This window comes from Rattus norvegicus, chromosome 15 (assembly GCF_021556685.1).
Source record: "Rattus norvegicus strain SHRSP/BbbUtx chromosome 15, alternate assembly SHRSP_T2T, whole genome shotgun sequence".
In the NCBI taxonomy this organism is placed as follows: Eukaryota; Metazoa; Chordata; class Mammalia; order Rodentia; family Muridae; genus Rattus; species Rattus norvegicus.
Window position 1 is genome coordinate 35,335,320 of NC_141548.1, and position 24,703 is coordinate 35,360,022.

General features: G+C 42.7%; 1 protein-coding gene across 15 annotated transcripts in view; it reads left to right on the forward strand.

Annotated features, from left to right (window-relative positions):
- Ift88 (intraflagellar transport 88) overlaps positions 1-24,703 on the forward strand; it is a 94,901-nt gene that overhangs the window by 27,558 nt on the left and 42,640 nt on the right. For all 15 annotated transcript variants that reach the window (XR_015638020.1, XR_015638022.1, XR_015638018.1 and 12 more), the window contains 4 exon segments: positions 554-624; positions 5,461-5,547; positions 20,270-20,369; positions 24,311-24,397. Coding sequence is in view for 7 of the 15 variants with exons in the window: in XM_087585685.1 (XP_087441811.1) it covers positions 554-624; positions 5,461-5,547; positions 20,270-20,369; positions 24,311-24,397 (345 nt within the window). In the remaining 8 variants the exon portion in view is untranslated.

Consider the following 24,703-nt stretch of genomic DNA (forward strand, 5'->3'; position numbering starts at 1 on the left):
TGACCAACAAATGTAAAATGTTGAAAGTATACAGGGAACAGAATGCTGGGTAAATATGGGTTATTATGCATCCTTTTCATACTGAGGAAAATGGTGTGTGTTATTTAAAGACCATGGGTGTTTGTCTAGGTGGTGCTGACATCCAAGCCTTCTGTGCTCAAGTTGGTACTGTGTCAGCAGGCTGTATGGTCCCCAGCCTTGTCCTGATTCTCAACAGGGAGTCGTGTGGTTTACAATAAGTAGTGAATAACCATGAACAGACTTGCATTTAAACTAGAACTTATAGTATCACATATTATACACACAGCCCCAGTGCTGCGTACTGGCACTGTTCTGTCTGGCCTGGCCCTTTTATCTGCTGTCCAGAATATGTACTCGTTCCAGGGAGCGTGTGACAGGCAGTCATTGAACCACAGAACCAAGTTCTGCCCATGTAAGGGCCACAGATGAGTGCATGCACTGGTGATATGTACATCTAGTTGTTGGGCTTTGATTAGAAATCTTAAGTTTTTAATTTTTATTTCTGACTTAATTTTCAATTTTCTTTTTCTAGGATGATCCCCATACTAACTTATTGATTGAAGCTATAAAAAATGACCATCTTAGGCAAATGGAACGTGAAAGGTAACATTTCAGCCACTAACTAATATGGCTTTAGATTTTAGAAAATGACTACCTTGTCATTGATTCTTATAAAGCTTGTCAGTAGTCAGGAGTGATGATAAGTACCTTTAACCCCACACTCAGGATGCAGAGGCAGGAGGGTCTCTCAATTCTAGCCTGGTCTACAAAAGGAGTTCCAGGTCAGCCAGGCAACATAGAGAAGCCCTGTTTCAAAAAATCCAAACCAAACCAAATCAAAGGTTAGTTGCATCTGTTTCCTGAGCTGAGCTGTTACCCACATTCCCCCACCTTACGGGTTCTCTTCTTCCTTAGTCCTGGTCTCCTACAGCCCAGTTCTTCATGTCATTTTGTATGTTTAGCAGTGGGATGGTTAAACCCAGGCCCCCTGCTCTACCATGACTACATCTCTAACCTTTTCTTTTTATTTTGATGTGGGTTCACTAAGCTACCCTTGGGTTTATTCAGTAACCCAGGCTGCCTTTGAACTTGTGATCTTCTTGCCTCAAACTGAGATTACAGGCCTACTTTTCCAGGCCTGGTATTATTAGCTATTCTTAACCATTTCTCTGTAATTCTCTTTCTTTGTCCATTTGGTATTGTGTTACAATTTAGTTACCTTTATTTTGTTTAAAATAAAAAAAAATGTCATATGCATTTTTGTCTTGCCTGACAGTTAAATGTCAAGTTTAAGGAAAACCATTTATTTTACTGTTTGTTTTTTTTTTCTAGAAATAAGTTCAGTTCTTTTTTCAGATTCCTTTTTTTTTTTTTTTTTACATTTCAAATGTTATCCCCTTTCCTATTTTATTGTTTTCTCTTTTTTATTTTATTTTATTTTATTTTATTTTTTTTTTTTTTTGGTTCTTTTTTTTGGAGCTGGGGACCGAACCCAGGGCCTTGTGCTTCCTAGGCAAGCGCTCTACCACTGAGCTAAATCCCCAACCCCTCTCTTCTTTATTTTTATTTTTCACACATGTGAATAATGAAATTTGATTGTATTAACACTTTATCTTCTTTTCCATAACTTCTCCTCCTTCTATCATGTCATGTGTGTCTGTGCATGTGCACTGTGCACATGTGAATGCATGTCTGTATGTATGTGCTGTTTCTAGTTCTAACACCAAATATGCGCCTTTTCCACACCAAGATTATACAAGTCTCTGGACATTAAGTGAGTGGCCAAAAATTCACTTTTCATTCCACCCAGGTTCATGCAGACCCCACAGTTAAGGGCTCAGTCCCACAAGCATCTTCATCCCCAAATACAGTCAGCAGTAAGCAAGGCCTTCTGTTCTGAGACAGGTTTTTGTCTAGTTTTGGTTTGGTTTCTTTTGGGTTTTTGTTGTTGTTGTTTGTTTTGTTTTGTTTTTTAACCGACCCTTCTTAGGATCTGTAATTTGCTGAAAGTGCACAGAACTTGGGGAGACCCTGTGTTTCTATGTGCTAGTTTGTTGTGAAGGATGCAGCTAAGGAACAAGCAAGCAAGAGGCAAGGGACACAGCATGAGCTCCTGGGGACACTTGTAAGGTCCCATGTCCTCTCCTGGGTCACCTAATTACAACCTTTGTGTTCACCAGCCTGGACCTCCCTATGCAAGGCTCTGCATTGGAGGGAGACATGACTGACTACGTTGCTGGCCATTGCTGATGGCTCTTTGCATCAGTCAGCTCCTTTCCTCTAGACATTGGGATATGTCTTAGTCACTGTTCTGTTGCATGGCCATGGCAACTCTTATGAGGAGAGTGTTTAATTAGGGCTTGCTAATGGTTTCAGGGGTTTAGACCATCATGGTGAGGGGAGCATGGCAGCAGGCAAGTGGGCATGGTGCTGGAGAAGTAGCTGAGAGCCAGACCCTGACCCATGGGCAGAGATAGAGAGCTTGGGCCTCCAACAAGTGACTTTCTTCAACAAGGCCACATCTCCTAATTCTTTTAATCCTTTCAAAGATTTCCACATCCAAATACATCCAAATGCCTCTTAGGAGCATTCTTACTCAAACCACTACAGGATGAGTGACTAAAAATTCTAAACATTTGATCACATATGTTGATTTCTGTCAATCCAGCTCCATTTTTATCCCCATTGAGACAGGGTCTCATGTAAAAGATGCTGTTTTCAAACTTGTTCTGTTAGTAAGGATGGTCTTGAACCCTGGTCCTTCTGAACCCACCCTCCCAAGTGATCAGATTCTTCTTTGAACCTTTTTAGGGACCATGAGACATCATCTCATTAGCATAACTCATGGTCAGAAAAAAAGCATACTTCTAGCATGGAGGAAATTCAGAAAGTTTTGGGAGCTCTTTGCCACATGTCTCTGTCTGTTTCTTTTTCTTTCTTATTTTGAGGGTTTTACTGTCTCTTGTCTAGCACTCTGACTGTAGGAGAGCAGCAGCACATCAGACCTTGTTTCCTATTCTAATGCATTTCCTCACACGGCTGTCCTCCATCAAACATCTGAAAGGTCTAAGAGTTAGTGAGCATGTGATATGTAAGTTACATGGTAGAGGGCAACCTTTGGTTTTCTTAATTGTGACAGAATAGATACAATGTAAGATATACCATCCTGAAATGTATTTACTTAGACAGGTCTTACCCTGTAGTCCAGGCTGGGCTGGAGTTTATGGTCTTCCTGCCTTCTGGGGTTCAGATGTGAGTCACTGTGCCTGATACTGAAACATTTACTTTACTCCCCTCCCTCAATACAGGGACTCTCTATAGCCCTGGCTGTCCTGAAACTTGCCTGTCTCTGTCTCTGAGGGCTAGGATTAAAGGCTTCGCATATACAGATGGATAGTATACAGATGAATAGTATAGAGTACCTTTATGTTACTGTGTAACTAATCTCCAGCTCTCTACTCATTTTCACACACTCAGTACCCAGCAGCTCCCAGTGCGTACTCAGACATTACTCTCTGGAAACCACCGTTCTACATTCTGTCTGTGATCTCAGTAGTGTAGATACCTTATATAAATGGAATAATAAACTGGTTTTCCTTTTAATATTTTTTATTATATGTGTGGATCCGTGTTTACCTGCATGCATATGTATATACCACATACATGCCCTCTGCCAGTAGAATCCAGAAAAGAACATTAGATCCCACAGAACTGGGGTTAAAAGCCACCATGTGGATGCTGGGAATTGAAGTCCAGTCTTCTGGAAGAGAACGAGTGTGCTCTTTAACTACTGAACTTCTCTACCCTTGAGTCCATTTTAAAAACTGCTGTGTCTATAAATGTGAGAAAAGCAGACTAAGATAAATATCATCTATCATTGTAAACTGGCGTATCCCCTTTGGAATACTACTGGCGTTTTCCAGTGATGGTGACAATGTGCATTTTATAACAGACAGACAGACACATACATATATACTTTCAAACGTAACATGCAGCTGGGTGTGGTGACCTAGTCTAGGTCTTTTTTTAAAGAATTATTTATGTATGTGAGTACACTGTAGCTGTCTTCAGACACACCAAAGAGGGCCTCAGATCTCTTTACAGATGGTTGTGAGCCACCATGTGGTTGCTGGGAATTGAGCTCAGGACCTCTAGGAAGAACAGTCAGTGCTCTTAACCACTGAGCCATCTCTCCAGCCCTAGTCTAGGTCTTTAATCCCATCATTTAGGAGGTAAAGACAGGTGGATCCCTGTGAGTTCAAGATCAGGCAGGGATACACAGAGAAACCTAGTCTCAAAAAACAAAACAGAACAATAACAACAATAACAACAGTTTCTTTTGGGGGGTTGTGTGTGTGTGGTTTATGTGTGTGCATGTGTGTACATGTACACATAGGTGCCTGGATGTGCAAGTGTAGAGGTCAGAAGTCAATGTTGCTTACCCTCTTTCACTCTCCCCTGAATCTGGGGCTCAGCCAGTGGCTGGAGTGACCACTCGGTGAACCTCTAGGATCCTCACCTCTCTGCACCCAGTGCTGGATTACAGGAATGTGTCTTCTGACGTTTTATGTAAGTGCTAGGGAACCCAACTCAGGTCCTCCTTGTGCTTGCTAAGCAAACGGTAACGGCTGATCACCTGCCCAGGCCTATACACTATTTCCTCCATAGTGGTTACAGCTCACTTTCGTGTTCGTAAGTCGGTTATGTAAATATAGCTATGGAACTTGTCTGTGTTTCATTACTTCTTTACCTTGTCAGAGGCATCATCCAGCAGAAGAAAGGCACACAGGTATCCCAGGAGGCACTCACATAGCTAGCTGCGTTTGCTGGCTGTTTTCAGTGTGACTTACAAACATGTCTCTCAGGATGTGTGAGTGGTAGTTCTGGGAATGAGCCAGGTTTAGTCATGATGGGCAAGGCTGTAATACTGAGCTGCATCCCTAACCCTTGTTTTGAGGGACAGGATTTTACTGTGTAATCTAGAGTGACCTGTGACTGACTGACCTCAAACTCATGATCCTCCTGCCTCTACTACACTTGTGCTAAGATTATATACACCACCACTCCTGGTCTTTCTTTGCTTTCATTTTAGTTTTAGTTTTCGGTCGTTTTTGCTTGTTTGTTTGTTTGCCTGTTTGTTTGTTTGTTTTGTTTTTTGTTTATTTTTTTTTTTTGAGAAGGGTTTCTCAATATAGCCCAGGCTGTCCTGAACTCAGAGATCCGCCTGCATTTCTCTTCTCAGTGCAAGGAGGCAGGCCTGCTCACTCCTAGCCTTTATGAACACCTTTCTTATGTGACTGTCTGTCCTCTACTGAGCTTCTGTGGTGTGTTAGTTTTGATAGATAATCGTTCTACTTAAATGTTGAGAATTAAATGTAAATTACTTTTATGTAATTTATACTCATATCTAAATATAACTCCTTTGTGTTTATAATACAGGAAAGCCATGGCAGAAAAATACATCATGACAGCTGCAAAACTCATTGCTCCTGTGATCGAAGCCTCCTTTGCTGTGGGTTATAACTGGTAAGAGTAAAATCCAGATATGAGAGTCTAGGCTATACCTTTGGGCACTGGTGTCCCTTGCTGGTAGGTTTGCTGGTGACTAGGAGCCTATTGCATGGAACCTGCATTGTTTTCTAAAGATTTTAATAATTTTTCCCCTAGCTTTCTTTGAAATTCTTGAACCACATATTTAAATTTGTTTTTTCCCTTGTCTTTGATTCAAGAGCTCCATAGAGATCTACACAGTCTTGTTTCTCTTCAACTTGAGGAAACATCATATAAACTCCCTGATAATTTGCTCCCTCTACATCTGTTTGTTGATTTCCATCAGACTTTAGACTTCCATGTTACTTTCCTTCTTTGGTGTTTCTTCGATTTCTGAGACTTCGTTGAACTTCTCAAACAAACTTGCTCTGTGTGTGTGTGTGTGTGTGTGTGTGTGTGTGTGTGTGTGTGTGTGTGTTTCCAAGAGCACTATTTTTCTCCAGTTGTTTCTTTGGGGACTGTGGAGAATGGGTCAGCTTTCAGTATTTTATTTTATTTTTTGAAGGTATTTACAGTAGTTGTCTCAGTCTTCTCCTTTCTAGATCACAAAGCGATGCCCTGAGGATTTATCCAGCTCGCTAGTGTGACTGCACTCCTGTAAATAAGTTTCGAATTTTACTTTGTAACTGCTTTTGTTACGTCACACTTAGGTCATGCCGGGCTAGGAGATTCTCTTCCTTCTTTGTGTGTTTTAGACAAAGTCTCTTGTACCTTGACTGCCTTTGAATTTGAGTAGTTGGGAATGACCTTGAATGATCTTCCTTCCTCTGTCTCCCCAGATTCTGATCACAGGTGTGTACCACTAAGCCAGCCAGCTAGCTTGTCTGCCGCCTTCCCTCTTGCTTTTAAGAGAGGCTCTCATTCTGTAGTTCTCAACCCTATAGTCAGGGTCCTCTAAAGGAGCAGAAGTGATAGAATGAAAAAAGAATATAGAGAGCTGGAGAGATGGCTCAGTAGTTAAGAGCACTGACTGTTCTTCCAGAGGTCCTGAGTTCAATTCCCAGCACCCACTGGCTAGCTCACAACTGTCTGAAACTGCAGTCTGTCACTACTTCTTTGGTATCCTGTGCTCTCTTCTGGTATGCAATCATACATGCAGAAAAACACCCATATACCAAAAAATACACATTTAAGTAAGTCTTTAATATAATACATAATATATTATTTTTATATGATTTATTAGAGGGACTACCCAGGCTGTGATCTGGGTAGACAATAATGGCTGTCTTGTGACTAAAAGGCTGAGAATCCAAAATCCAGTCGTCGTTCATGCCATGGGGCTGGGGGTCTCACAGTTGTTCAGTGGGTGGGGCTGGGGTTCTCACGGTCCTAGTCTGTCACTAGAGTCCTGAGGATTTCAGCAGAGCTGATGATCTTCAGTAAACATTGGCATCTCAAAATTAATTTTGTTACAGGAGAAGCAAGATAAATGAATGTGCCAGAGAGAGTGAGAGCAAGTCAGCAAAAGGCAAAAGCTCCTTCTCCACCTTTTAATGAGGGCTCCCACTCAAAGGGTGTCCTCAAACAGTCCAGTCAGGAAAATCTCTCACAGTAGTGCCTAATGGCGTGGGCTGTAGTTCATCCCAGCTGAGTCAAATCGACAACCAAGGTTAGCCATTACAGTGGTCCGGTCTGAACTCACTTGATCTCCTCCCTCAGAGCACAAGCCCCCAACTCCCATGTCTCATCTTACTCTTTACTCTCAGATCATTCAAGTCAGACTTTCGCCCAAAGGACCCTGGCTTCCAGCCAAGGCGAATACTTTTGCTTGAATATATTTTGGCGGTGAGATGATAGCCACTCATTTAACACAAGATAGGTTTGCTTAAGAAATGTTGATAAACAGCTACACGTAGGGAAATGAGCATGTCAGTTTTGGAATCTATGAAAGGATACATTTCAGTCTACTGTGGTGTAGACCAACCTGATGAGGGAGGAGTCTAGGGAGAGCGCTTACTCACAGCTGGGCTGCACAGGTTCTGTCACTTGTGCTCCAAATTTACCCTCATATAATTTTATCTTGGCCCAACATTTTAAAATATAAAATATGAAACTTATTTTAATCAAAGAGCACAGTGTCCTTTTATATTTTTCTTAGTTTTTTATTATTATTGTATGAGTACGGGTGTTTGCCAGCATGTGTGTCTGTGCACTGTCTGTGTGTCTGTGCTGGGAGAGTCAGAAGACAGCTTAGGTCTTCTGAAGCTGGAGTTACAGAAGTGAGCCACCATGTAGCTGGTGGAAATCAAACCCAGGTCCTCTGCAAGAACAGCCAGTGCTTTCCCCGAGCCATCCCCTCAATCCCTTGTGTATTTTTTATCATAAAGAACTCTAAAGGGGCTGGGGATTTGGCTCAGTGGTAGAGCGCTTGCCTAGCAAGCGCAAGGCCCTGGGTTCAGTTCTCAGCTCCAAAAAAAAAAAAAAAAAGAACTCTAAGATTTTATTTGCAACCTAAATTATGTTTTATTTTCCTTTTGTTATCTAGATAAGAATCCATTCCTTTATATGGGACCTGCCAATTTTAAAAAAAATGCCATCTCAGACATGGTGGCTGATGCCTGTAATCCCAGAATTTGGAAGGTAGAAATCAGGAGCAAGGCCATCCTTAGCTGTATGACTGGCTTAACAAGTTTGTGGCCAGCCTGGGCTGCACGAGAGCCTATCTCAAAAGCCTTTTTTCTCTTTCTCTTCTCTCTTTTTTTTTGGGGGGGAGCAGGGGGGGACTAGATTTCAGATAAGAAGAAAGTCAAGCCCAAATTTGATTTTAGTGGCTTGATAGATGCCTTATATAATCTTTAAAATTTATAATGTGTAGAGGTCAGAGGAAGAATAGAAGTCCTAAGTGAATGTGTATTGTTCGTGTGGGCACATCCTGAGGGGCCAAGCTTTCCCTGGGAGTCAGTGGTGGGTCAGGGTGTGGGAAGACAAACCACTGCAGTTTTCTTCTCTGATGCTCACTGCATCCCCGAGACTGGTCCCCACAGGGACTTCCTACTGAGATAGGACGGACTGCACCTCATATATGTATGTCATATTCATATCCTCACCACCTCCGTCAGGGTTCCAGGACTCAATCAAGCCCTGCAGGATCTGGCAGTAATTGACATGTACATACATACATACATACATACTTATACATACATATACATATAAATATATGTGTGTGTATATATAGGTGAATATTTTGTAACCTTAGAGTTTATGATTGAAATATGACTGTTTTGGGCCTATGTCTCTGAACCTGCCATCGGCCCACCATCTTGGGGATCCATTGCTGTGTTCTGTCCCCATTCAGGAAGTCCAGGAGGCTCTGCTGTAGCCTCTGTCACCTGTGACTATACTGTTATCAAGAGAACCATAGAGAGAGCAGTGGGTGTCCAGAAGCCAGAAATGGAGTTGCTTATCTCTGAGGACATAGCTGTAGATTTCACTTGCTGGGAGTGGCAGGACCTGGGTGCTGCTCAGGACCCTCAGGGATGTGATGCTGGATGATCACAGCAGCCTGGTGTCCTTGGGGCACTGCATGCCAAAGCTGAATTGCTCTCCAAGTTGGAGTGTGATTTGGGCCATGGATGTATCAGAAGTCTCAATCTGTAGCCTTCTAGAAAACACCTAGGTCCAGGAGGTGAGTGAGATGTATAAATCGTAAGAAGTTAAAGGAAGAATTTCAGAGAAGTTCTCTGCTAGTTTGAGAAGAAGATGGTTTGCACAAGAATACTCAAGGAGAGTTCTACTGCTGTGTCTCAGGACAGTGACCAGGTTTGAGCACATGCAGTGGAACCTTTTTCCTGTGTTTGCCCAGCCTGCAATGCTGAAAGTGCCAAGAGGGAGAAAGGCTCCTGCTTGGCATGTGCGAGAGGTGGGATGTCTGACGACATTCTTTACACACTTACTGTAATAAAGAAATGGAATAAGAGGCAGAGGGCAGCGGGAGTGAACACAGGCTGAGGAATGGGTGCGAGTGGAGAAAGGGGACTCTGGTGTTCGTCTGCAGAGAAACATTCCATGTGAGTCACGGCTGTACTTCCCACCTTTGCTCTGTTCCTGCGCGTCACCAGCTGCCGATGATTAAGTCTTTTCAAGACGTGACAGCTGTTCAGTGTTTGGAGAGCTTTGAAGACTTGAAATTAAATAAAACATTTAAATTAAGCTATTTGATATCTGTTCTGTTTATATCATTTTAAACTGACATTTGTAAGAAAGGTGCCAATCAAGCCTTCTGTTTAATTTAGCTTCTTGGGGAGTTCTATGTTTGTATATTTAAAATTATTCAGTTAAAGGGAAGTAGTTTCGAGGTTCAAAGACTACTTTCTGTTCATTCAAGCCAGTTCGTTCAAGCTCATTTCAGTGGAGCCATGGGTTGGTTTTCAGCCACTAGTGTTGCTGTAGAACGCTTCAGCCACTGAAACCTGGGCCACACCAGTGCAGGGAGAAGGAATCCCCACAAACTCCACTGCTGGCAGGGACGCGATTCCTATGAAGGAAGAAGGAAAATTTGGTTCTGTTCGACTTGACTGGATCAAACTTCAGGAGCCAGACGCTAGACAGTTTATTGTCTGCGTCTTTAAATACAGTACAATTTGGAAAAAAGTTTCCAGGCAACAATCATCCCAGTTCTAGGTGTACAATAAAGCTCGAAGAATGGTTACATAGAAACTCCTTTGCAAAGTACATGTGACTATGAAGATGGGTTCTATAGCTTAAGGGTCTAGATCTGGTGTGGTCTCTGACCAAGAGAGCAGGCAGACCCGCAGCCTGTAAAGTGCACGTGACACCTCCCTAAGGATGGGTTCTATTAACTGAGAGGGAAAGCTAAGGTGTAGGAGGGAGGGTTTGGGATAACCGTTGTGGGGATTTGGGTGAGGTCTGGCTCTACAGATAGCAAGGACTACAGTTCCCGGTTCCCTAGCTCCCCAGTGTTCAGTGGGCACAGAACCTTTGTGCCCTGCGTGCTGCTAGCTCAGCTTTCAAAATTCACTGATACTATAGCATTATAAACCATCAAGTTTTGTTTTTGTTTTTCTCTAAATACACAGGGTCATTGACTCCTCTCCCCAACCCCCACATTTCTGGGCTAATTTTTAATGAGCACATAGATTAGGCCTGATGTTGTTTATGATTTAAATTGTGACTCCCTCCAAAAGGTTAAGCTTAAGTTTATCAATGACCATTCAGTTTGCTTCTCTTTTTAAAGAGGCGTTGTTTTTCTAATTATTTATATCTATATAGGGAATGAGGTGTGCTTGGTGTGGTCCCAGGGAGGACAGAAGAGGGGGCATCAGATCCCTTGGAGCTGGAGTTACAGGCAATCATGAGCCTCCTGATGTGGGTGCTGGGAACTGAACTTGGGTGCTCTCGAATATCAGTACATCTTCCCCCTAACCATTGAACTCTCTCCCCAGCCTCTGGGACTCTTTGCACCTTGTTGCTGAGGCAGTCTCTCTCCTGTTTGCTACTGCTACACTCTATCCCAGGCTGGGTGGCCATGAGCTTCTAAGGAATTCTTCTGACTCTGACCCTCATCTGCTTGGAGGAGTCTTAGGGCTACAGACACATGCCACTGTGCCTGGCTTTTTGCATAGGTTCTGAGGATCCAAGTTGAAGTCATGAGACTTGAGAAGCAAGCACTTTGACTCACTGAGCCTTGCCTTTTGTTGCTCTATGAGGCAGTGTGGACCCTGGCTGGGCTTCAGCTTTGGCCCTCCCAGTACTGGACCTACGAGGCATGCACCCACTTCTGGTTTGCTCTGCTGACTTGCTGAAGTACACACAGTACTTACTTTGATAGGAAAGCACTAGCCTAGCGCTGCAAGGAGGGGCAGAGCATGGCTGGTGTGGTTCTGTCCCTCCTCCCATGAAGCTCTATGAGGACTTTTAGGTGAGAAGTGAGCACTTGCATGTTGATAACTCCTCCCCCCAAAGTGATTCTCATATGTGGGACGCTTTTGTTGCTGTTGCTGCTGCTGCTGTTAGCAGTGGTGTCTCCTTTGAATGCATATTAAAATCATCAGGGGATTGAACACTTCCTCGAGGGGCAGTCTGTAGTCTACACCAGTTAAATCAAAATGTCTCTGTTGAGGTTACAGTCCTGGGGGTTACCTTACATGTGTCTCACATTGCTTTGCATCATGCAGTAGTTCATCGGCCACATGGCCCCGTTAAGGTGAAGTGCAGTCAATCTTGCATGGGATGGCTTGCTCAAAAGGGCAAGGTATGGAATAAGCAGTCTTGCTTTGTCTCTATAATTTCCACTTATTTCTTCTGGCGTTCCTCTAAGCTTATTCCCAGATGATTATATCATTTTAACATTTTTTGGTGAGACATAAAGTGTACACAAAAATTATATGGACCAGCTGGGAGCACTGACATATTTATCTGTGGTACCAGCTCAGGAGGCTGAGATAGGAGTTTCATATGAGCCCAGTAGTTCAAGACCAGTGTGAGCAATATAGGTAGAACTCATCTGAAAAATAAGACTTACACAAAACAACTTCAACTGAATGACGTATCATGAAACTAGCACCCATGTGGCTACTGCATTAGCTTGACAAGTAAAATTTAAAGACTTTCAGAACCTTAGAAGATCTTGATGCCATCACCATACTCTTCAACAAAGGATAGATGGCCCTCCTCTCCACTTCCTTGCTTTTCCTCCTTAAGAACCTTGGCAGGCTTCTCTGCACACTGTAATGTAGCTTTTCTGGCTTTAAACCAGATATAGACCTGTATTATATGATATAGACTGTATTGTAGGTAGAATGGCACTGACTGTGTTCCTTTGCTCATGGTCTTCTTTATGAAGGTCATGTGTGTGGATGGTTCCCATGCCCTTGCAGATAGCTGTGGTTTGTTCGGTTTCATTGCTTCTGGTGGTGTTGTATTGCTGTGTACCTACTTTCATGTTAGTGGGCATTATGGTAGTTTTCAGTTGGAATTTGACAGTTATCAATATTATTGTATGATTGTGGGTGTGGGCTTTATTTATATGTGGGCTGGTTTTGAGGTTATGTATACATTCAGCTTTCAAGCAGATGGCTGCTAAGACCTGGCCCTTCCCCCTCAGCAGCATATAGAAATCCTTAGCATACCTTGTAGCTGTGCATCTTAACCAGACAGCCTGCCAGCATTGTGGTTTTTGACGTGCACCTCACTGATGACGATTAGTGCCATGTGTTAATTTGCCACACAATTATTGTTTGTATGCTGAGTGCCATTTGAGACTCTTGGCCTTGTTTTTGGTTTTTTGGTTAGTAGGTCCTCTTGAAGATACTTTTATTTATCTCAACTTCGTGAAAATATTTTCCTGTTTTCTTGAAGAGTTTTGGGGCTTTGTTTGTTTGTTTTTGAGACAGGGTCTCATTATGTAGTCCTGGCTGTCCTGCAGTTCACTACATAGACTGGTACATGGTACTAACTGAAGTCCAGAGTGAGGGTAAGCTGGCCACAGACTGCCTTCTCACAGAGAAGCTTCTAGTACATTTTACAGGGAGCTTTTAAAGGCAAAGAGTACAGAAAACCTGAGTCCTGCTTAGCAATTGCAAGAGGAAGTAGAGCAAACAATCCCTTTAACAGAAGCCAAATGCAGGTAGCTGGGGCATTTTGACCCCAAGTTTCTAGAACTGGGTTTGGTAGTTTCCCACAGGACTTTTAATGTTGGAGGTCAGAAAGGGGGTTTCGGGGGGAACAGTTTGACGTTTACCTAGGACAAGATGGAGGAACCTTTTGCCCTGTCACAACCCCACAGAGATTCACCTGCTTCTACTTCCCAAGTACTGAGATTAAAGGGATGTGTGTGCCACCATGCCCAGCATTCCTGAAGTTTTACCTGTCACATATAGATAGAAGATTTATGTGGAAGTATCATGTAAAGTCAAATTTAGTTTTTTCTTTTTTCTTCCCTTTTGTTTTCTGGGCTGTCACTTAACTCCATATCAGTTGTAAAATGACTGTTTCTCCCATGGAGCTATAATCTCATCTTTGGCTTATATCAAGTGCCTATGCATGGATTTGGTTTTGGAGTTTTTAATTCTTTTATTCCTTCCCTGAAACCACATACTTTTAACTTCTTATAATTCATAACAAATATTGCTATCTGAGAGTGCTATAGTGTAAATGTTCATTTCTCTACAAAATTCATGTGTTGAGATCTTAACCACCAAGATGGTAATATTAAGATGCGATTTATGGGGTGTGATTAAGTCATGAGAGCAGAACTCCTATGAATAAAATTAGTTCCCTCACAGGGTACTCAGAGGGTAACTAGCTCCTTCCAGTATATGAGGATACTGAAGAAAGACACATGATCCTTTTCTAAAAGCAGACCCTTACCAGACCAGCTTGATCTTGGACTTCCCAGCCTCTAGAACACTAAGAAATAAATGTGTTGTTTTAAGCTACCCATTTGTGATACAAGACAGAATTACAAGTATTATGAATCCTCTCCTTTGTTCTTCAGGATTGCTTGGGCCTTTAGAATCAGTTTTTCAGTTTATATTCTCTATTCGTTTCCCTCTCCCCAGCCACTGGAGTTTAAACTTAAATCTATAAAATACTATTAACTTAAGAGATTAATAGACTTAAATTTTATGGGATGACAAAATTGAACAGAATGTACAGATATTCCCACATCATCACCCAGCAGCCAGACACTCTGTCCATCACATCCTACAGTGTGTAGTAAGTACAGTCATCACCCTGATAAGCCTATGTAGACACAGCATTATTACCCCAGGCCTGGGGCTTAGGATTCCCTCTGTGTGTGGTGAAACAGTGTATTTTATGTATCACCAGTTTAGCATCATAGGACTGTTCTCTTTGCCATAAAACTGCCCTGATCCTTCCTCCATCAGCTCACAGCCCACAGCTTTATCTTTCCCTGACTGTCGTGTGTTGGAATCATATGTGGAATCATATGTCACGTAGCTTTTTCATGTTAGCTCTGACACTTAGTAAGATATCTTAAGTTTCCTCCATGTGTTTTGAGATTTGATAGCTCATTACTTTTTTTTTTTTTTTTTTTTGGGTTCTTTTTTTCGGAGCTGGGGACCGAACCCAGGGCCTTGCGCTTCCTAGGCAAGCGCTCTACCACTGAGCTAAATCCCCAGCCCCAGCTCATTACTTTTTAATTCAGTAGTAATGTTTCATTTTACAAGTGTCTACTCATTGACCATCCAAAAGCATCTTGGTTGCTTCTAAGTTTTGGCAATTGTGAATAACACTATTAAAAACATCCACGTATGTGTTTTATCTGAACATAAGTTTTAAACTATTGAGTAAATACCAAAGAATACAGCAGCTAGATCATATAGTAAGAACATTTTGTAAGAAACTGCCCACTGTCTTCCAAAGTGGCTGTACCTGATAAGTTATTTCTCCACCAATTCAAGCAATTCGATTATATTAAAAGAAGATTTGTTGGGAAGCTGCTCTTGGACAAGTTCACTGGCCTCAAAGAAGGAGGCCAGGGAAATCACCATAGGAAGAGAGAAAGAGGAGAGAGGGAATGGGGGGGGGGGGGGAGAGAAAACACACAAGCAGGAAGACTGAAAGTCTGGATTGTTTAGGGAGGAGTCCCTGAGTTGAAAAGTTCACGGTTGGGGGCAGGGTATGCCAGGCAGGGACTGAGGGATGCTGGGAGAACACAGAGGCCAAGTCTGCTTTGGCATGTAAGATGTGTACCTGTCCCTTGTCCTGGGTTCTGAATCCAAACAGAACTAACTGTCTGCCTTCCTTCCAGCAGTGAGTGAGAGTTCCTGTTGCCCTGCATCCTTGCACTTTTGTCTTTCCTAATTGATGTGGAAAAGTATCTCATGGGCCTTGTAGTTTGTAATTTCCTAGTGAAATCAAACATCTTTTCTAAGGGTATTTTTTTTTTTTTTTTGGTTCTTTTTTTCGGAGTTGGGGACCGAACCCAGGGCCTTGCACTTCCTAGGCAATCTAAGGGTATTTTTATTTGCCAAGTGGTTATTTTATATGAGCAGTTTTTTGCTAAATTTCAATATTATATGTATTTATATGTATTTGTTGAATTTCTGGGGATGGAGCCTAGGACCTTATGCAGGTTAGTCAAGATTCTGCCATGCCTGACCTGGGTTTTTTGTTTGTTTGTTTGCTTGCTTGTTTGTTTGTTTTGTCCCCTTGTGATGCTGATTGGTCTTGAACTTGTTATGTGTCCCAGACTTTTCTGAACTTTCAGTCCTCCTACCTTGTCCTGTATCCTGGGGTTTCGGAAGTACACCATCCTGCTCGCCCAAGTTTATAGTTTTTGTTTGTTATTGTTTGGTTTTAGGAGTCTTTCACATTATGAAAGTGCTTTGATGAATAAGTGCTTCACAAGTATCTTCTCCCAGTCTGTAGGTTTTTGTACTGACTGATTTTGTGTGTCAACTTGACACAAGCTGGAGTTAACACAGAGAAAGGAGACTCCCTTGAGGAAACACCTCCATGAGACCCAGCTGTAAGGCATTTTCTCAATTAGTGATCGAGATGGGGAGGGCTCATTGTGAGTGGTGCCATCCCTGGACTGGTTGTCTTTGGTTCTATAAGAGAGTAAGTTGAGCAAGCCAGGGGAAGCAAGCCAGTAAGTAGCACCCCTCCATGGCCTCTGCATCAGCTCCTGCTTCCTGACCTGCTTGAGTTCCAATCCTAACTTCCTTTGATGATGAACAGCAATGTGGAAATGTAAGCTGAATAAACCCTTTCCTTCCCAACTTGCTTCTTGGTCATGATGTTTGTGTAGCAATAGAAACCCTAACTAAGACATTTTTTTCTCATTCTCTTGACATTTGGGACAGTGCTTAGAATGTCACTCAAATCAGCAGATGAGGAGAGGGACAATCAACATCTTTGTGTTGTGAGCACTCCAACCTGTGAGCATGGTATATGTCTCCATTTATACAGGTTCCTACATTTCTTTTAACGTCACATTTTAGAGGTTTTTTTTTTCATTAATTTATTTGTTCACTCTACATCCCAATATCCATTCCCCCCATCTCTTCCCAATCCCCCCTTCCCATACCTCCTCTCCTTCTCCCCTAAGAAGGGAGAGGCCCCTCTGGGTGTCAGCCCCTCCCTAGCTCATCCAGTCATCTAGATACCTATACATCTTTTGTTAACATTTGTCTTATTTGATGATGTTTTGGTTGTAAACATTTTGTTGTTGTTTTTCTAGACAGGGTTTTTCTCTATGTCAGTTCTGGCTGTCCTGGACCCTTTGATGATTGATGAGGCAGGCTCTACGGTATTTCCCAGAATTTGTTTTTACTTATCACACACCCCTTCCCTAGGGCATTGCTTTTAGGCCATAAAACTCATCCTTGTGAGTGATGTTACTTGTGCTTCACAACAGCCTAAGTGACTTCTGTGTCGTCTTAGGGCCAGGCCAATCCTGACTCCCACAGGCATTGTGTTTACCTCACGCCTTCTCCCTAGACCCATATCCCGAGCACTGTTTCAAGTTAACAAGAACCAGCTTACCGATGACGCCTTGTGTCCTTGCAAAGCTCTTCAGTGTGAGTGTGTAATGTTTAGTATACACAGTAATGTGAGATGTAAAAGCTGTGTTTTACCCACAGGGTTCATTGTCATCAGAATACTTCTTTTCCCCAAAATTGGGTTTTGCTTAAATATGGCTGAAGTAAAATGATCTAGGCCAGACTCTGGAAGTCCTGATCCAGTGCCTGTTATAATAGAACTGGGCTGAACTGGGTTTTATTCTTGTCTCTTCATGGATCATTTTTCCCTTTCTGCCTCGAAGCCTGCAGGGAATCACCACACTTAACACCTTAGCTTCTTTTTCATTATTTTAAAAAAGTGTGTGTGTGTGTGTGTGTGTGTGTGAGAGAGAGAGAGAGAGAGAGAGAGAGAGAGAGAGAGAGAGAGAGAGTCAGTCTGTTGGACCTCACCTTCTGAACCTTGTTTGAGGCAGGCTGTCTTTTTCCTGTCTACTGTGATGTCAGGTGCTGCTTCTCTAACCTCCATGGATTCCCTTGTGTCCTCCTCTCTGGTCTTCTCAGAGGAGTGCTGTGGTTATAGATGCTCACACTGTCAGTTGACTTTTACCTGGGTTCTGTGTTTTTGTGCAAACACTCCCTTGTCTGCTTGTTGATTTTTGAGATAGAGTTTTGCTGTGTATCCTAGGCTGGCCTCAAACTTGCAGTCCTCCTGCCTCTCTGTCTTAGTTAGGTTTCCATTGCTGTGAAGAGATACCATGGCCAAGGCAACTCTTATAAAGGCAAATATTTAACTGGGGCTGGCTTACAGGTTCAGAGGTTTAGTCCATTATTATCATGGCAGGAAGCATGGCAGCATCCAGGCAGGCATGGTGCTGGAGAAGGAGCTGAGAGTTCTGCACCTTGATCTGACTACAGCTAGGAGAAACTGACTCTTTCCCCACTAGGTGGAGCTTTAAAGCCCACCTCCACAGTGACACACTTCTTCCAACAAAGCCACATATACTCCAACATGCCCAATAGTGTCACTTTCCGTGGGCCAAGCATATTCAGACCACCGCACTAGCGCATCTATTTTAATGCTCAGAAGCGATGGTGTAGATGTTTTTGTTTTGTTTCTAGTCTCAGGGCAAAGCCTTCAACAGTAGCTCACTTAGGTGTACAATACAAATTGGTACACAGACTGCTTCATTGGTAATACTACTTTAGGAGACCTGACGACATTCTTTCTAACCTCTTATATTTTGTATTATTTTGTCAGATGTCTTAATACTGAAAAAACTTTAACCCAACAAGAAATTACTATAAATTGTTTTCCAGTAGGGGTTTTAGAAATGAAATTAGTCATCAGTCTTGTTTATCATTTATGATTTTAATGTCATGCTGGGAAAGCAGTCAACAACAAAAGCAAGTACTTGTTCATTCAGGCCAAAGATAAGTCAAACATTTAAAGGTTTTTAATTCAATAAGTTTCAGTTGAATGAAGTTGATAAACATATTAACAATAACAAAGCAATTTAAGTGATTATTACCTGCATACTGCAACACTGTATAAGATACCATTCCTTCACTTAGTAGGAATGCCTAATTGATACACTGGGGCCATGGAAATCTTATTATATTGATATCTGGGTTGAGAACTGAAGAATTAGTAAAGATAAAAGTGGGTAAGGAGAATATTCTAAAGATAAAGAAGAATGTTCTCTATGTTCCACATATCTGAAGTCCTTCACACACACTCTGGGCGTGCATGTATGTGTGCATATGCACACGCCCATGTACACACAAACCAAAATACTTAAAATTTAAGGTGGAAGACTCCAGATTCCTTTAGTTATCCACTCCTTTGCTAAGGACCCTCCTAGATTACAATCACATTCTCTTTATTTATTTATATGTGACTGTGTCTGTGGGTGTTGTGGTGAGCACAGAGAGGTCAGAGGACAGCTTCCTGGAGTCCATTCTATTTTTCTTCCTTTGGGTTGGATATGGAGACACAAGTGGTCCAGCTGTGCAGCAAGTGCTTTGACCACTGAGCCATCACCGCATTCTTTATCTGTGTCCTTCATAATGTTTTTTCACGATAAATGTGTAATTCTGTGATAGCAAGGAATGGGACCTGAGGAGCCCACAAGAGCCTCTTCTCTGAGACAGCATCAGAGTGCAGTGTAAACCTCAGCCCAGCCCACAACATGGGACCCCACAATAACCCTACAAATGGCACCAATTATTAAGCCTATATCACCTGTCTTCTTGAACTTCTTTGTAAAGAACTTGCTTTACTGTTCTCTCCTCACAGGTGAGGGACAGTATTGTATCTACTCTTGCAGCCCCTGTACCAAGACATAATGTCTGACATGTAATAGACATTTCATAAATATTTGCTGTCAATACCTGGGTTTCCAGATCATTCTTTTGGAACTCAAATTTCGTGAGCCATGTCTTCAGATGGTCACTCAGAGGGTATAGTGCAAGGGGGACCAAGGAGGACCTCAAGTCCTCTGTCCCTATTTCAAACAGAGAGGCTCTTCTGTATATGGGACTTTTCAGGAAAAGGCTCTGTTGAAGAAAGAGACTCTGTTTCTGATTATGGTTTGGGCTAGAGACCCACACCCTCCGTGACAAACATCATTGTTTCATTCACTGAAGCAGGTCTAATGAAATATCCATGACCTCATGTAATGCTCTCGGCTGTTTTTATCATTGTTTCTAAACTTGATATGTGGTAGGTTGAATGAGAATGGCCCTCATAGGCTCATCTATTTGAATGTTCAGTCACCATGGAGTGGCACTATTTGAAAAGCTAGAAGGGTTAGGATGTGTGGCCAGTCAGAGGAACTGTGTCACTGGCAATGGGCTTTGAGGTCTTAAAAGCCCACACCAGGCTCAGGCTTCCTCTCTCTACCCACAATCAGGGTTGGCTCTCAGCTACTTCTTCAGTACTGTGCCTACCATGCATGTCTGCCGCCATGCTCCCCACATTATTATAATGGACTAAGCCTCGGAAACTAACGAAAGCCCCAATGCTTTCTCTGTAAGAGTTGCCATGGTCACCGTGGAGAATGATAGAGAATGGCAGCTGACATTGACCTCTGATCTCCAAATGTGCATGAATACACACATGTGTGTGAACCCAACAGAAGGGTACACTGCTCTCACACACATGCATGCACTTGGAGAGAGAAAGAACTGGAATAAATACCTGAGATAAATGAAGCCCCCTGTGCTCTGTGCTCGCTGTTCTGTAGGTGTGTGGAAGTAGTGAAGGCCTCTCAGTACGTGGAGCTGGCCAACGACCTGGAGATTAACAAAGCAATCACCTACTTGAGACAGAAGGACTTCAACCAGGTAAGTGCCACGGCAGCCTGCATGTTCGCTGGTCCGTCCAAGCAGTGCATGCAGGGAAGCTGCTCTCTCGAATGCTATTGGAGGACTCTACCCCTGAGCTCCACCCCCACCCATAACTTTGACAAGACTTTACATGTTGGTTCTGTTTATTAAAATGTAAATGCTTTCTATATATAGCATATTGTTAAATTACCAAAGCCTGTGTGGTTCAGGCCTTGAAATTTCAGACTGTTCTGCAAAGTGCTAAGGCCCATAGGAGCTGGTATGTGCCAGGAGCCCACATAGTGCTGATGTGCTTCTGTTTGGTCCTCTGTGGAACGGCTTTCCTTGAGGCTGTTTCAAATGTTTCTTATGACAGGTAGGTTCCCCATGCTGGACACTGGCTTAGAACCTGGAATCCCTCACTGCCAAGCTGCTACCTGTTGTTTTGATGGGGGGAGCACTGTGAGCCTTTCAGTACTCGCTCAGGTAGAGCAGAGCCAAGACAAAAGCAGAAGTCTGCAGAGTTTTAAGAAAAAGAAAGGATACCAAAGTGGAACAAACAGCATACACTTGGTTTCCGAGTTTATAAAACTGATGGCTAGTGTCCTATGTACTTACAATTCAGAACTTCATTTGACTCAGACAGCAGGCCCATAAGCCACAGCATCTTTCCTACCCACCGTCTAAGCCCCTGCTTTCTCTTTGCTTCCTAATGAAGGGCCTTCTTTCTATCTGAAGGCAACAGAAAGGGGCAGCTGCTCTCCAGAGACTGGGAGAGCACCCTTACTCAGAATATCAGAATATGAGGACAAAGTGAAGTGACTCCGTGTCTGAGTACTAATAAAAAGATGGCTATGTTACAGTACCAAGAAGTGGGTAATTCCATGTGTTAATTCTCCATACTTCTGTTTATGGCTTTTAGTATTTACAGAGCACTAAAACCTTCCAGAGACTCCTTATATCTGCTCTGTCATTTTATCACTATACCATCACCCATTAAAATGCCATTGGCAGGGCTGGAGAGATGATTCAGAGGCTGGAGCATGTTGTTCTTTGGCAGAGGTTCTAAGTTTGGTTCCCTGTACCCACATCGGTGCCTCACAACTGCCCATAAATCCTGCCCCAGGGAATATGACACTTCTCTGGCCTCCTTGGTGACCTGCACTCACATGCACACAGCCACTCAAGAACATACACATACACACATTTGGAAAACTAATGGAAGCAAATCCTATTTTAAAATACCACAGTCAGCCTCAGTGGCTCATGCCTGTAATCCCACCTCCCAGGAGGTGGAGGCAAGAGAATCAGAAATTCAAGGTCTCCTCAGCTACTGGTCAGTTTAGGTTAACCTGAGCTCCATGAGACCCTGTATCAAACAAACAAACAGCCATTGTAAGTTCTGTTGCCGTAGAATCATGTGATGTGAGATAGACTGATTGGTCTCTTTTCTTGCTGGAGTGATCTTGGGGCCTGAAAAATAATTTTTTTTTCTTTTTTCTTTTTTTCGGAGCTGGGGACCGAACCCAGGGCCTTGCGCTCGCTAGGCAAGCGCTCTACCGCTGAGCTAAATCCCCAACCCCTGAAAAATAATTTATGAGTATGAAGGAGGAGTATATTGTTCTAGATGACACAGTGGAGAAAATTTTATTTACCTATTTTCTTGACATTTTATTTTTAAATCTTATTTTACCTTTAGGAAAAGTAGTAGTGCATTGCCATAGGTCATGTTGTATAACTGTTCATCCAAATCACTGTTGGTGCTGGAGAGATGGCTCATCAGTTAAGACACTCGCTGTTCTTCCAGAGGTTCTGAGTGTGGGTCCCAGCACCCGCATGACAACTCACAAGTATCCGTAACTCCAGCTCCACTGGGGCCGATGCCTTCTCTGGGCCTCCACGGGTACCAGGCACATAAGTGACACATAGACATACATGCAGGCAAAGCACTAAGATATGTAAAATAATAAAATAAATTTAAATAAGCACTCAACTTTTTCTGTTAAAATTATCCCAGATCTTGTTATCTCCCGCTTACTTTGCTCCTCTCATTCAGAATATCTTTATTGGTGGTAGTCATTTGTGTGTGTGTGTGTGTGTGTGTGTGTGTGTGTGTGTGTGTGTGTGCGTGCGCAGTTATTTTGTCTTTGAGACAGAGTTTTGCTCTGAAGCCTAAGCTGGCCTCCAACTCACTGTTATCCTCCTCCTTCCTTAGCTTGAAAAGGCAGGATATGGTGTTTGGATGTCTCCTATCTAGTGTTAGACTAGTCTAGAAATGTCTTACAGTTAAGGCCATGAGAACCCTTTAAAAGAGTAATAGCATACTCATATGGGAACCAAAATTGTGAAATTTAGTCGTTTGTTTTATTTTGTGATGCTAGGCATCAAACTAAGACCTTTATATATTCTAGATAGGCACTGTGCCTCTGATTGATACCTCTAGCTCGGAATTTGGTGTTTTAAAAACTCTTATTCTTAACTAAGCCTGAATCAGCATGCTTGCTGGTTTGTCTTAACTAAGCCTGACCTGAATCAGCATGCTTGCTGGTTTGTCTTAACTAAGCCTGACCTGAATCAGCATGCTTGCTGGTTTGTCTTAACTAAGCCTGACCTGAATCAGCATGCTTGCTGGTTTGTCTTAACTAAGACTGAATCAGCATGCTTGCTGGTTTGTCTTAACTAAGACTGAATCAGCATGCTTGCTGGTTTGTCTTAACTAAGCCTGACCTGAATCAGCATGCTTGCTGGTTTGTCTTAACTAAGCCTGAATCAGCATGCTTGCTGGTTTGTCTTAACTAAGCCTGACCTGAATCAGCATGCTTGCTGGTTTGTCTTAACTAAGCCTGAATCAGCATGCTTGCTGGTTTGTCTGTGGAATCAAGTGCTGCATGGCACACTCTTCTGATTAGTTGCAGTGGGGGTAGCTGATGGCAGTAGTACAATGAGGAAGGGCTTTTGCTTGGACACAGATGCTTGCCACAAATAGGAAATGCCAAGATGCCAAGCACAAATTGTTTTTAAAAGGAAGAAGATAAGGCCCACTATCCGTTTTCTCCTTCTCCTTCTCCTATCAAAGTCATTTCTAAGTTGGGCCTCCATGCACCGTTCATGTGAGGTGCCTGACTGTTCTGGGTGCCATTTGGATAGCATTATATCAGACTTGGCAGGTGGTTAAACATGTACTTCCATTTCCCAGGCTTGAAGATGAAATTATATCTATCTACTTTAGAAAATAGTTTGGTAACATTCCCAGAATTGTTTTCTATTATTGATTTTGAAAACTGTTCAGCCATCCATTTTTCTTCTCTCTTAGCCCCTCAGTTACATTTATAGACGCCCCTAATCCCCGTGCTTGCGTCTCTTTTGTGTTCTTTTTAAAGAGCATCTTTCTTAAAATATATTCATCCTCTGCTGTACTTTACTCAGAATGCTTTGAGGGTTCTTGGCCCTCAAGCTCTCCAGTGCCTTCCAAGTTGTTTATAGTGTTTTATATAAATTGTCTGGTTGTTTGCTATTGGAAAATGGTCCATAGATGTTGTGTAAAGCTATAACCAGAAGCCCCAGCACATTTTGTCAGGAGGAAATTGGACTCTGCCAGGTAAAGGATTCGAGAGAGGTCCTCACCCCAGCCATTGTGCCGGATGAGGAGGAAACTGCTTCTCTGACTCACAGCTGGCCTTTCCCCACCCTCTGTCCTTTCTTCATCTGTGTCTGATCCTCTGTTAAAGCCATCTATATGCTCTTAAATTCAGTTCTCACTTCTTGTTATAGAATGTCTGCCTTTTCTTTTTGGTGAAGTCTTACCTTAATTGAAGTTCTCATCTTGCCAACTGTCTTCTTGAATTCACTGCCGCTCCCTCCCAGACCCTCTGACTTCCTCTTCACACCGACCCTTCCCCAGCCACACCTTTGGATGCTGCTGTATGACAGTGTAGTAACTTCAGACAATCTGTTTCTAGGCTGTAGACACATTGAAAATGTTTGAGAAGAAGGACAGTAGAGTGAAGAGTGCAGCTGCGACCAACCTCTCATTCCTGTATTATCTGGTAGGTTTTGGTTTTTTACAACTAAGTGTTGTTTGTGTGATAGTTTTCCATTTAAAAAGGCCTCCAAAGAAGACTGGTGCAAACTGTCAGCTGACTGAGGTGCACCAAGGGCCTGACTGTGACAGCACTGAAGGGGCTGAGTTTTCAGACACGAGTAAGAAGACTGTCCCTGATGAAATGGAGGGGTGGGGGTGAGGAAAGCACCAGAGACTTATGGACTGACAGTTGCAGGCTGACCTAGAGACATATAACCCATTGTGTCAGTGACAAAGAAAGTAGTGTCTCAGGTTAAGTGACTTGGAGCTG